The 13727-nt window shown below is 43.4% G+C and overlaps 1 protein-coding gene across 2 annotated transcripts in view; it reads right to left on the bottom strand.

Annotated features, from left to right (window-relative positions):
- Positions 1 to 13727, bottom strand: part of LOC141107635 (estrogen-related receptor gamma-like) — an 80772-nt gene that overhangs the window by 24244 nt on the left and 42801 nt on the right. For both annotated transcript variants that reach the window (XM_073598510.1, XM_073598508.1), the window contains exons 3-5: positions 5199 to 5315; positions 2128 to 2247; positions 471 to 632 (exon numbers count right to left, since the gene is read on the bottom strand). In XM_073598510.1, coding sequence (XP_073454611.1) covers positions 471 to 632; positions 2128 to 2247; positions 5199 to 5315 — 399 coding nt within the window. The remainder of the gene's footprint in view (positions 1 to 470; positions 633 to 2127; positions 2248 to 5198; positions 5316 to 13727) is intronic.

Raw genomic sequence — 13727 nt, 5'->3', positions numbered from 1 at the left:
GGTCCCTACCCTCAAGGAGCCCATAATCCAAGGTCCCCAACTCACATTCATATACTAGGGCCAATTTTGGACAGAAGCCAATTAACCTGCCAGCATGTCTTTGGAATGTGGGAGGAAACCGGAGTACCTGGAGGAAACCCACGCAGGCACAGGGAGAACATGCAAACTCCAGGCAGGTAGTGTCGTGGTTGGGATTCCGCCATTTTTAAAGCATTTTCTCTTGTGCTTTGATTTATATATATATATTACACGCAGTGCAGAGAAAGAAATAATTGTAAAACATTGACACAGGTTGATAGGATTATTTGAATTAATGTGATCACTGATCATTTTAACATTTTTATTCTAAAAAGAAAAAAAAAAACTTTTTTAGAAAAACGATAGGATCCCTTTAATTCACTAGATATTTTTTTTCTTAACATTAATATTTAATGATCCTACAGAGCTCATGTGTCAATGATGCCTTTTACCTGGGACGTGCTTGGCCCAGCCAATGGTGATAAGCAGCTCGCGATTGATTAGCTCACACAGTGTGGTCAGTGTACGCAGGTCGCTGTCTGGGAGGTTGAGGTCAGGGGTGGCAAATATCTCTCCGGGTTCAACCAAAACCAAATGTGACACCACTTTATTTGCTGTAAGAGGTCAGAGAGAAGAAGGAGGACTGTTAATTGAAAAGCTAGCACAACCCACAGCTCTTATTCCAGGACATTGAATTACTGATTTGCTGATCAAGATGTCCCCGCATGCCAAGGTTCTAGGTGTTATCCTGGACTCTGAACTCCCCTTTTGGCTCTACATCCAATCACTTTCCACAGCTTGCCACCTCAACCACCTCAACATCTCCAAAATACATCCCTTCTTAACCAATGACACCAAAAAGCTCCTAGTTCACTCCCTGGTCATCTCCCACGCCTTGACTACTGCAACTCCCTTCTCATTGGCTTACCTTTAAGCCTAGTACACACAGGCCGAATATCTGTTTTTCATTGAACCAGCCGACATTCAGCCCGTGTGTACGGCAGCCGGTCTGACAAAAGCCAGCCATTTGGCCATTGGCTGCCACTCACCTTACAAATTAAATTCAAAATGCTAACAATAACTTACAAAGCCATCCAAGACTCGGCCCCCAGCTACATCACTCAAAAATAACAACCAAATCGTTCTCTACGTTCCTCCCAAGACAATCCTCTCTCTAGTTCCCTTGTCACCTCCTCCCATGCTTGCCTCCAGGACTTCTCCCGAGCCTCCCCCACCCTTTGGAATTCTCTACCCCAAATCTGTCTGACTATCTCCTGCTCTGTCCACTTTTAGATGGTCCCTGAAAACCCTTCTCTTCAGAGAAGCCTATCCCACCTCCACCTAACAATTGTATTTCCACTTTCTCCATCAGCTCATCCCCCACATTTATTACCTTTTGTATCACTTGACCCTCCCTTTTAGATTGTAAGCGCCAACGAGCAGGGCCCTCTGATTTCACCTGTATTATATTGTATTGTAACTGTACTGTCTGCCCTCATGTTGTAAAGCGTTGTAAAACTGTTAGCTGTATATACAGTAAATCATGTGTAATAAAAATAATAATAACAATAAAATGTTGCATTCTACATTAGGATGTTTTCAGTAAATGTTCCTCAGCATGAAGTAGTGTGTGTTTCTTATATCCAGTGGTGCTGTCAGTGGGAACTAAAGAGAGTGCTGGTTACGGAATGGACAGTGGATTGGAAGGAAGGTGTGCAGCTTTTGTATGGCTACCCTGCAGAGACAATATGACTTTTGGTCTGGTAGCCATGTGAGGAGTCAGAATGGAGTAGACTTGCAGAGGAGGATATAAGAAACCTTCCATGATAAGGAAGGAGCTGGTCTACTTCCGCACAGGCTGGGACCGAGTCTCAGTTGCCCCTGCTCATCAAATGTATGGATTGTTGCAGGACACAACCTGAGGCACTGGCTAATTGTGCAGCCTGAAAACTCTCAGTATTGTTCAAGAGATGCAACAGTATGTAAGTGAATGTGTAGTAATCCCCCCTTCACTTCACATAAGGCCCTCTGCACTTGTCATTGAAGCCTTCCACACTTCAGGAATGGGGTCTTACATGCTATTACTTTTAATTGCTCCTTGATACCTACTTGTCTTCTTTCCAGGTAGTGAGTGAAGAGTGTTGAGAAAGCTGCAAGGGTCTGGAGCTTCAGTTTCCACCGGGCGTCTGTACTTTTGCCTCCCACCTCGTACCCGATCCAGTCTCACCCCTAGGATCGAAAGTTTCATATCTTTAATTAAAAGTCAAACTCGACACTGTATCCTCTTTGTATTACTAGTTATCATATCTGCAGTTATGTGGCTTCCCCTATGTCAGTGATCTCCAAACTGCGGCCCTGGGATGGATGCGGCCCTTTGCTTGCATTTACCTGGCCCTAGAGGCATTATTCCTGCCACTAACATCAACAATGGGGCACTATTCTTTCCACTAACAACAACAATGGGCCATAATTCCTTCTACCGATAACAAAAATGGGGCACTGTTCCTCCTACTGGCACCAACTATTTCTCTCCCTAATACCAAAGATCGGGCATTGTCCACTCCCACTGGGCACAGTCCGGCCCCCTTTCACACTGGGGCGGGCGTCGGCATCAGCAGTAAAGCGCCGCTATTGTAAGCGGCGCTTTACCGTCAGTATGCGGCCGCTAGCAGGGCTGTTTTACCCCCCGCTAGCAGCCGAGAAAGGGTTAAATACCACCGCAAAGCGCCTCTGCAGAGGCGCTTTGCTGGCGGTATAGCCGCGCCGTCCCATTGATTTCAATGGGCAGGAGCGGTGAAGGAGCGGTATACACTCCGCTTCTTCACCGCTCTGAAGATGCTGCTAGCAGGACTTTTTTTACCGTCCTGCCAGCGCATTGCTCCAGTGTGAAAGCCCTCGGGGCTTTCACACTGGAATGAAAGCAGCGGCACTTTCGGGTCGGTTTGCAGGCGCTATTATTAGCGCAATAGCGCCTGCAAACTGCCCCAGTGTGAAAGGGCCCTAAGGTCTGAAGGAAAGTAAACTGGCCTTTTCTTTAGAAGGTTTGGAGACCCCTGCCCTATGTGCACTCAATATAGTGCCTGTAGATAAGGTGGTTCTCAGTCCGCTCAAAATATATATCAGTTTCTGGAAAATGATGATGGGCTAAACCACCAGCTTCCAATAAATATCCTGTGGCAAGGTCTGATTCATTTATTGACAACTGTGCATCTAATATATATATGACCTCTTTTATGGAGCCTCTCCACTGCTTTGTTAAAACAACAGGGAGTTCTCACTAAGGCATTTACACCTGAGCAACGTCTTGCGTCTTGTGCTGCACTGTAGCATGTTTGGGCACGTTTGTCTGCCTATTGTGTGACAAATGCACCAAAGAAGCTTAAGTATCATTTATTGGCACTGAGCCAAGCGCGTTTGGCCTTTGCAAAATGCATGACAAAACATCTAATGTTATGGGGTACTATTAAGAAATAGGGGCACTGCGAGCGAGATGCATGTTTTTCGTGGCTTTCCGGTAATTAGGGTTGCCACCTGTCCGGGATTCACACGGACAGTTCAGGTTTGGAATCATGCGTTCGGGTTTCAGACCTCCTGAAACCCGGACACATTATTCAGACCAGACTATGGGGTTGCAGTTGTGTAACACTCTCTTTCACGCTGCCCAAAGCCAGTACTAACAATTACCCCTCCCCCACACAGATGGGAAAGGAGAAAGGGCCTGATCTGCTCCTCTTCCTCCTGCCCCTACCCCTCTGTGTCTACCCACACTCCAGCAGCCTCAGCTACATCTGGATGAGAGGTGCTGACTGCCAAGGGGTGAGTGAGCTCACCATCCATCCCTGTCTGTGACTGAAGTCTACCCCCTTCTCTCTCCTGCCTCTGAGTGAGTACACTAAGGTAAATCAGGGTTCTCAGGGTTCCCCCTTACATCAGAGTCCTCACCGTACATCAGAGTTCCAAATGTTCCCCCTTCGATCAGGGTCCCCAGAGCATCCCTTATGTTAGAGTCCCCAGAGTTCTCCCTTACATTAGAAACTGCAGAGTCCCCCCTTACAGTGTAAGGGAAATCTGCAAATTCACAAGTAAAAGGGGAACTCTGTGGACTCTGATGTAAAGGGAAACTCTTGTGATTAACTTCATTTGATTAGAAATGTTATTTTATTGCAAAATATATGCATAGTTCATACTATAAAAAAAGATTGCTGTGTACCGCTAAAGTGTTCGGGTTTAAAGAAAAAGGTGGCAACCCTATCGGTAACGCTGTCAGAAACAAGCATTTCTGCCCATGTTTCCATGTCGCTCAGGTGCAAATGCAGTCTAATGCCTCGTACACTATCGCACATTCCGACAACAAAATCCATGTTTTTTTTCCAACGGATGTTGGCTCAAACTTGTCTTGCATACACACGGTCACACAAAGTTGGTCGGAAATTCCGAACGTCAAGAACGCGGTGACGTACAACACGTACGACGAGCCGAGAAAAAATTGAGTTCAATAGCCAGTTCGGCTCTTCTGCTTGATTCCGAGCATGCGTGGCACTTTGAGCGTCGGAATTGTGTACACACGAACGGATTTTGTTTTCGGAAAATTTGAGAACCAGATCTCAAATTTTGTGCTACGGAAATTCCGATGGAAACTGTCCAATGGAGCCTACACACGGTCGGAAATTTCCGACATTTTTACCTAAAATGTACCTGTCATAAGACATTATGTAGGCTGCCATTGCTGATCTCTCTTTCTGAGAATGTTAGCTGCCCATCCTAATGTTGGCTTCCAATTATTTTTACAGAAATGGTGCTGTATCACCTTCCACCCAAACACAATGAATAGCTTTAAACTATTATCTTCACGTGACCTGCCTAAGTCCATTTATAAATTGCAGTACATTTCTAGCTTACAGATGAACCTTCTCCTTCCCAAACTCAGCTTTTGCCTCTGTAGTAATCAATAGAGTCAATACAGCTCTAAAGTGTTTGATCAAAGGTAATACTCTGGAGACTTTAAGAGCAGAGCAGTGGAACAAGCTCTTCCACATTCTCTGTTACAATACTAGCATCATATTTACAAAGGGTCCAAAGGTGTTTGTGTTGATGCCACCTTTTTTGTAGTTCAGACCCAAATAATAATGACGTGAAAGCTGTTATCTATTTGAGACCCAAAGGTTCCCTCCTGCACCTACCTTCCTTCATCATCCCAACTTTCAGGCACTTGCGGAAGCGACAGGCTTGACAAGACTTCCTCCGCCGTTTGGTAATTTCACAGTCATTAACCACAGGACAACTGTATTCTATGTTACCTGAAGAACAGATGGGTACACAGTAAATAAAGAGTCACATGGATGAAAAGAAAGTGTTTAGTGGGGCACTGGGCCACCAAAGCAGCCCATCCAGTCCAAACTAAGACCCCATGCACACCATACACTATACATCCATATGGAAGAAAACCATCAGGCTTTCAGGAAAAAACTCTAGACCTACCTCTTCTAACAAGCTGGACTACACATGATGGACCAAGCGCCTTGAGGCGATTCAGTTCGCATTTTGCTGCGCTATACAAGTCATTCATTCATTCATTCATTCACTATACAACTTTTGTTGTCTGATTTCCTTTAGGTCTACCAAAACCATGTAGTGCAAGGGCCCGCCCGATTGCATACAAATTGAAACTCTTATGCTGCGTACACACGATCGGACATTCCGACAACAAAACCGTGGATTTTTTTCCAGACTGATGTTGGCTCAAACTTGTCTTGCATACACACGGTCGCACAAATGTTGTCGGAAATTCCGAACATCAAGAACGCGGTGAAGTACAACACGTAGGACGAGTCGAGAAAAATTAAGTTCAATGGCCAGTGCGGCTCGTCTGCTTGATTCCGAGCATGAGTGGAATTTTGTGCGTCGGAATTGTGTACACACGCTCGGAATTTCCGACAACGGATTTTGTTTTTGGAAAATTTGAGATCCAGCTCTCAAATTTTTGTTATCGGAAATTCCAACAACAAATGTCCGATGGAGCCTACACACTGTCGGGGTTTCCGAGAACAAGCTCCCATCGAACATTTGTTGTCGGAAATTCCGATCGTCTGTACGCGGCATCAAGGTTTGACCTCATATTATATGGTTTTGGTAAATCTGAAGACAAAAATCTGCAGAAATAATGTGTATGGGGTCCAAGAGGCTTCTGTGGGCAACACTACAAGAAGCCGAGGGTCTCACGTGACCACCAGCCAATAGTTAAAGATCGCGTATTCAACGTATAGGAGTAATAGGACTAAAAAAAGTTTTTTTATAATTCTTTATTAAAGGTTGATAATCACAATATCTGAAGCAGTAACAAAGACAAGGCAACTCAGACACAGCTGAGGGAGTAAAAAATACAAGCAATCAAGTTATACCTCAGTTAAGGACAGGCCACGGGGTCAAAGGCGCCTGTTGGTAGATACATAATGCCATACAAAATTGGTTGGCAATCATGGGATGGAGGCAAACCTCCCATTAGGTGTGGCAAGTCTCCCAAGCAAGCTGCCTGCCAAAAACTGAAACCCAATTTCTTCCATAAAAGTATTTTATATACAGTATATTTTAGGAAAAGAGAGAATACATACACAGACAAGAAGAAATAGACAGAAAAAGAAGAGAAAGGGTGTGGGAGAAAGAAAGCAGAAAGAGAAAGAACGGGGGCTAGGTAAAGACAGAAAGGAAGGGGGGAGCTGAAATAGGCCTTAAACCCAACGGATCATGCATTAGAAGCCCAGTTGAAGTGGACTAAGTGGAAAACTGCTGATCAGAATGAGGTGGTCAACCAGGGCTACCTGGTGGGCATCCCATATCGGAAGGACACATTATAATGGCAACATTTATTTTAAAGTGAGCTGTATTAGTGAGTGGACCTTAGAAGAAGGAGTAGGCCCCAAAGCTTGTTCTTTTGGTGCAAATAAAGAAAGTATCACAGAGTGTATTGTTAGGGTGGAATTACAGTCAAGTTTTTTTGTATTTATAGTTTTGAACAGTGGAGGAGCATTAGAATCCCAACCTCCGTCTGGTGTTTACTGCTGTCTGTGTCCCCACTGGTGGATTTTTCCCTGTTCTCATACAGTTGTTACCGGAGAAGAAAGTGGGAATTAATTCCACTATTGACAGCTGGCACCAGGGCAGAAGACATTGAGCTCCAAAATTCTAATTTTTTTTTGGAGACTTTATTGGAATATGCTGATCTTTCCATCACTACCTTTTACTCCAAATAGTCTATTCAAATTTAGCCTGACTACATTTTAATTTCAAAGCCATTTGACTAGGGCTGGCAACCACAAATATGATCACTATTACCTAATGTAGCCGATATCTGTCACCCAATCTGTCTTTAAACAGCTCTACATATACAATATACATCTTCCAAAAGCAATGTGAGAATCTTTGCTGCAACCTGATGATGTTCAGAAACCAATGTGATTGATGGTATAATTAATTTTTTTAATTATTCAAACTGTGTCAAAGAAAAATGCAAATTGTGGGAATTTTTTCATAGCTTACAAATTATTTTATTGAGATGAAATTGAGAAGTAGACAGTTGGATTGTTGTCTTTTGGTCACAGCAATCAAAATGTTCTGATCAAATCTAAAAAGAAAGTTGCAAAATTGAGAGGGTATAAGACAATTTTGTGCTCCAAAGGGGAGATTTCTATAGTGTTGTCACAGGTTACACAGAAGAGGAAACTGGCCCATGGCCCTGGATATGTCCATTCCCAACCCTAATTCCCCCATTTCAGTCTCCCCACAGCTGAAGAATCATCACAATGTGTCATTATCAAGAAAAGGCTTTTCTGCTCACATAGGTGTGTGCACAGGGTTTGCCCGGTGTGCCTGGGCACACCCTAAGCACCCCATGTGGAGCAGATTCCCCCTGGAGCCTGGACCCTATGCATTTACTGGCCCCTTCCTTTTTTGAATGAACACAGTGAGTGATCGGTACTGATCACTCACTGTGTTCATACATAACTGAAGCATAGTAAACTGTGTTTTATATATACACACAAACATGGATGTGTGTTTGAACTTTGGGGTGCAAACCCTAATGCAATAGGCTGCGCACATCCATGCCTGCTCAGACCTTTTATATTGTATGAAATATTATTTACATGGTGGGAGTTTCTTATTATAAGGATATATCATTGTACCCTGTTCCCTTATGACAGTGTCAGTTCTCTACAGTCAGACCTACCTTGGGAAAATGACAGCTGCACTCTGAAAGTTTAACTTTAATATGTACCTGTAGGGAAATGGCAACTCTGAAAGCCAACTGTAACGTTGGAAAAAAAGGATATATTGCAAGGAGAGTACAATGAAGTTTGCCAACTATTTTCACTTTTTTATCCTTTCTTACATCTCAGTACTGCTGCTTTTCTACCTACAAGCATGTGCTGCAGTGGTTGTTGCTCTATGCCATTGCTTAGGGAGGACTTCCTTCGGGTGAAAATTGCAGAACATGCCTGCATAATGAGCTTTAGCATGGCTGCTTATAGCAGGTTTGCCAACTGCCAGTATTTTTACTGGCAGCCAGTAAAAAATGGGCAATTTTCTCCTGCCAGTAAATGCCAGTGAAAGAAAAGGGTTGCCAGTAAAAAATATGGCTATGACGCTTGGCTGAGACCATCCAAGTGCCTGCTACAGTGTGTTCGGACTGTGGCGGCAGTGTGTCTCGTGAAGTCATGGTGCAAGGGAACGGAGCAGCCGGAGCCTCATGTGCAGCTCTGTGGAACGGGAGGAAGACAAGCCGGGAGTGGACTGAAGGGATCACCTGGCATGGAGAGAGAGGGTCACTGTTACTCAGGAGGGGACGTGTCATGTTGGTGAGGTACCATCATCATCTGTGCTGCTGCACACTGCTGTCAGTGTCACTGTGATAGTCAATTTCATGAGTGTGTGCTGCCCATTCTAATTTCTTGCCCTCTCAATTCCTGTCCCTGATCTACTTATTTACTATATCAAAAATAAAATAAGAAATATGTTTTTGCCTTAATATCTACCTTAGATCACTTTGCTAATTGCATATTGTTCTTGTTTGTAGAATACCAGCAGGACCCGGAGGTTTGCAGCTGTCACTGTAGTACAGTGATTTTCTGCTTTACCTGTGGTCCTTCAGGTATGAGTAATTCATACTTACATTGTACCAAGCTGGACCAATGCAATTATGCAATCCATATCATTCTTAGATTTCTGCTTTAAAAAGATTAGGTATGAGTTTTGTAATTACAATAACATGTAAAAGATTCTATGAAATGTTAGTGATTGGGTTTACGTTTAGGTAAGGTAACGATAGGCCCCATATACCTATACTAATAGACCTAACCAAACTGTCATATGGACATGGCAATGTCTGATCATGCATGTTACTGCTTGCCGACCACCCCATAGTAGATTTACTGCTACAGGGCGGCTGCGCTGTGCAGGATCTCGTATATGTACACGTGATCCTGCACTTCCAGGTATTGGACGCAAGTGCATGTCGCCGGCGGCTGGCTCCCGCAGTGATTTTTACACAGCGGGAGCTGATCAGCGGGTCCCGCAGACCTGATGTCCGCTGGCACCCACCGATCCTTCCATGCACAGGCAGAGCAGCAGTCTACCTATGTAAACAAGGCAGATTGCCATTCTGTCAGTATAGAAGGAATGGATCCTGTGTTTATGTAAAGCAGAAACACAGATCCATGCCTTGTACTAGTAAAAGCACCTCCCCCACTACACTGAAGCATTAGCTAGGCACACAGTTAACGCTTTGATCGCCCCTGATTTTAACCCCTTCCCAGCCAGTGTCATTAGTACAGTGACAGTGCATATTTTTTAGCAGCGATCACTGTATTACATAGTGGTTAAGGTTGAATAAAGACAATGGTCCATCCAGTTCAACCTGTGTAGGTGTATGTGTGTCAGTGTCGGTATTATTTCCCATATCCCTGTATGTTGTGTTCTTTAAGATGCACGTCCAAGAGTCTTTTAAAAATATCAATACAATACTCCAATTGTGGAAGAGAGTTTCACATCCTTATCATCCTGACAAACCCCCTGCGCAGTTTAAGGTTTTAAAGGCCAATCTCATTGTGTGGCCCTGTGTCCTTTTGCACCCCCTGAGACCGAATATTTTTTTTCCTATGCTGGAATCACCATTGAGGTATTTTTAAATCGCTATCATGTCCCCTCTCAAGTGTCGCCTCTCCAGCGAGAATAAATTTAGTGCTTGTAGTCGTTCCTCGTAATTGATTTCCTCCAGTCCCCTTATTCATTTCTTTGCCCTTCTTTGGACTCTCCCCAGCTCCAGCACATCCCTTATTAGGACTGATTCTCAAAAAAGTGTCAAAAGTGTCAGTTAAGTGTCCAATTTGTCCGCCGCAATATCGCAGTCCCGGTATAAGTCGCTGATCGCCGCCATTACTAGTAAAAGATACAAAAAAAAATCCATAAATATATCCCATAGTTTGTAGACGCTATAACTTTTGCACAAACAAATCTATATACACTTATAGGGATTTTTTTACCAAAAAATATGTAGCAAAATACATATTGGTCTAAATTGATGAAAAAATAGATTTAAAAAAAAAATGTATTGGATTTTTTGGTGTTTTATAGCAGAAAGTGAAAAATATTTGTTTTTTTTTTTTTAAATTGACGATCGTTCTTCGTTTCCCCGGGAAGTGGTTCGGTTATCCTGACTGGACGTCATATGACGTCCAGCAGGAAACAAAACAGCGCTCGCTCATGGGGGCGCGCGGCGCAACGATCCCTGGTGTGTCAGTCTGACACACCGCATCTCTGATCTTGGTAAAGAGTCTCCAATGTAGGCTTTTTACCACGTGATCAGCTGTGTCCAATCACAGCTGATCACAGTGTAACTAGGAAGAGTTGTTTATTTGCTTTTCCTCCACTCGCACTGACAGACGTGAGTAGAGGAGAGCCGATTGGCTGCTCTCTTGACGGGGTGGGGGGGGGGCTGCAATGATTGATTATCAGTACCACCAGGGATGACCATCAATGCCCAATAGGAATAACACTCAGTGCCCATCAGTGATGCCTGCCAGTGCCTCCTGATCAGTGCTGCCTAACAGTGCCATCTATCAGTGTCGCCCATCAGTGGCACCTATCAGTGCTGCCTATCAGTGCCCAGTGCCACCTATCAGTGCCACCTATGAGTGCCCATCAGTGCTGCATATCGGTGCCACCTATCAGTGCCCATCAGTGCATACCTCCCAACATTTTGAGGTGGGAATGAGGGACACACACTAGCAAATGTATGTAGGGCATAGGACATGCCCCCTGCCACACCCCTTAAAGGAGAATTAACCAAACAAAAAGGTTTATTAAACCCACAAGTGCTTTTTTTTACCACTACTATTCCTTTATATTGGCTTTTAGAATTTACAAATGTAGCAATTTAGAAATTGGATGAAAGGTTTAGCGCTGGAAAACACTTTTTGAAAGATAAAAAGTGCATTTTATATACATCTATATAGATCAGACCAAAATGAGGGACAAATGAGGAGGAAAGAGGGACAGAGGGACTTTGTTCCAAATCAGGGACAGTCCCTCAAAATCAGGGACAGTTGCGAGCTATGTATGTGTCACCTATCAGGGCCCGTCAGTGCTGCTTATCAGTGCCGCATATAAGTGCCACCTCATCAGTGCCAATAAGTACCGCCTCATCAGTGCCCGTCAGTGAAGGAGAAAACGCACGTATTTACAAAGTTTTTGGTTTTGTAGCGCAAAAAAAACAAATGATCAAATACCACCAAAAGAAAGCTCTATTTGTGTGAAAAAAAATGATAAAAATGTTGTTTGGGTACAGTGTTGTATGACTGCGCAATTGTCATTCAAAGTGTGATAGCGCTGAAAGCTGAAAATTGGTCTGGGCAGGAAGGGAGGAAAGTCCCCTGTCCAGGCATTTTTTTGCGATACGGCACTATGTTACTTTAACTGACAACTGCACGGTCGTGCGATGCTGTACCCAAATAAAATTGATGTCCTTTTTTTCCCACAAATAGAGCTTTCTTTTGGCCTATTTTGATCATCTTTGCATTTTTTTTTGTTTTTTTGGTTAAAAAAACAAAAAAAAATAAAAAACCACAAAGGTGATCAAATACCACCAAAAGAAAGCTCTATTTGTGGGGAAAAGGGACATACAAAGTTCTCTTTTGGAACATTTTCTTTGATCGCATTTCAGCACTGGAACTTCATTGGTTTTTTTTTGGATTGTGTTTCTTTCACTGCAGATTTAGTTGTGCACATTGGACTTTTTGACATTGTTTCACTTATTTGTTTTGGTTTCAGTTTAATTATCACGTGGTAATTTTATCTACACCATTTTAGTCGCCCTTTGGCATATATTTGTATTTGTATATTACACACAGCGCAACGCCATCACGTATAAACTTCCGGAGGTCAAGTGGTTAATAGATAAAAACCTTTAGACAATTGAATAATGTGCTCACATACAACTGCCCTCCCGTATTCTCGGTATCCCTAAACACTGCACAGAAGTACAAGGCCCTCTTCTGTGCCCAGCCAGCGCACTTGTAAATGGTGACAGGAAGACAGATGTAAGCCTGATATTTTGGTTCATCTCCCTCCATCAGATCTTCCCCCCCTCATTCCTTTGGGGTATCTGCAGCTTATTTAATTACAAATGAGAATAAACAGAGAGAAAGTGGAGGAGAGGCAGAGCCTGGTGTAGAACGGCAGCATGTCCCCTGGGGGGGCCGCGTGGTAGGATGTAAAGGGCCGCTCTGCCACTCAAATCTCACACACACTAATGAATATTGACTGCTCTCTTTTGCCTGACGGATGCCTCCTCGGGTTCCTGTGTCAGGATGGAGCAGCATCCAGCCCTGTGGAAACTTGGCACAGCCTACCATCAATACTTCAATTAGGGGTTGTGGCCTCAATTGCAGCTCGCCAGTCGGGGGTTAAACCAGAAATTGTTATGAATGGATGAACAGGACCGAGACATATCAGTGGATAAATCAAATAAGCCTCTTATAAAGACTTGTGTTTATTATAATTATTCTTAGTGTCGTTCTTATCAGAATTCTGACCTTTTTGGAATAGCATAAATAGAGCCCACCCACCCGCAACTGTCATACTGCAATTCTGGGTGGATGTCAGAAAGTTGAATCATTCACTAGAACTGTATAATACAAGATGTATACCATACCTCCCAACTGTCCCTGATTTCGAGGGACTGTCCCTGATTTGGAGCAATGTCCCTCTGTCCCTCTTTCCTCCTCATTTGTCCCTCATTTTGGTCTGATCTCTATAGTTGTATATAAAATGCACTTTTTATCTTTCAAAAAGTGTTTCCCAGTGCTAAACCTTTCATCCGATTTCCAAATTGCTGCATTTGTAAATGTTAAAAGCCAATATAAAGGAATAGTAGTGGTAAAAAAAGCCCTTGTGGATTTAATTAACCTTTTTTTTTTTTTGTTAATTCTCCTTTAAGAGGGTGTGGCAAGGGGTGTGTCCTATGCCCACATATGTTTGCTAGTAGGTGTCCCCCATTCCCATCTCAAAATGTTGGGAGTACTGTGTACTGTACATCAATTGGATCAGGGGCTTCAAGTGGTTGTAAACCGTTTTGTCTTACTTTTATCTGTAGGTAAGCCTAGAATAAGGCCCCTTTCACACGAGGCACTTCCAGTGTTGCCAACCGCCAGTATTTTTAC

This window comes from Aquarana catesbeiana, linkage group LG09 (assembly GCF_042186555.1).
Source record: "Aquarana catesbeiana isolate 2022-GZ linkage group LG09, ASM4218655v1, whole genome shotgun sequence".
Taxonomy (NCBI): Eukaryota; Metazoa; Chordata; class Amphibia; order Anura; family Ranidae; genus Aquarana; species Aquarana catesbeiana.
The sequence above is the reverse complement of the archived record's forward strand: the minus strand, read 5'-3'. Positions and strand labels throughout refer to the sequence as shown.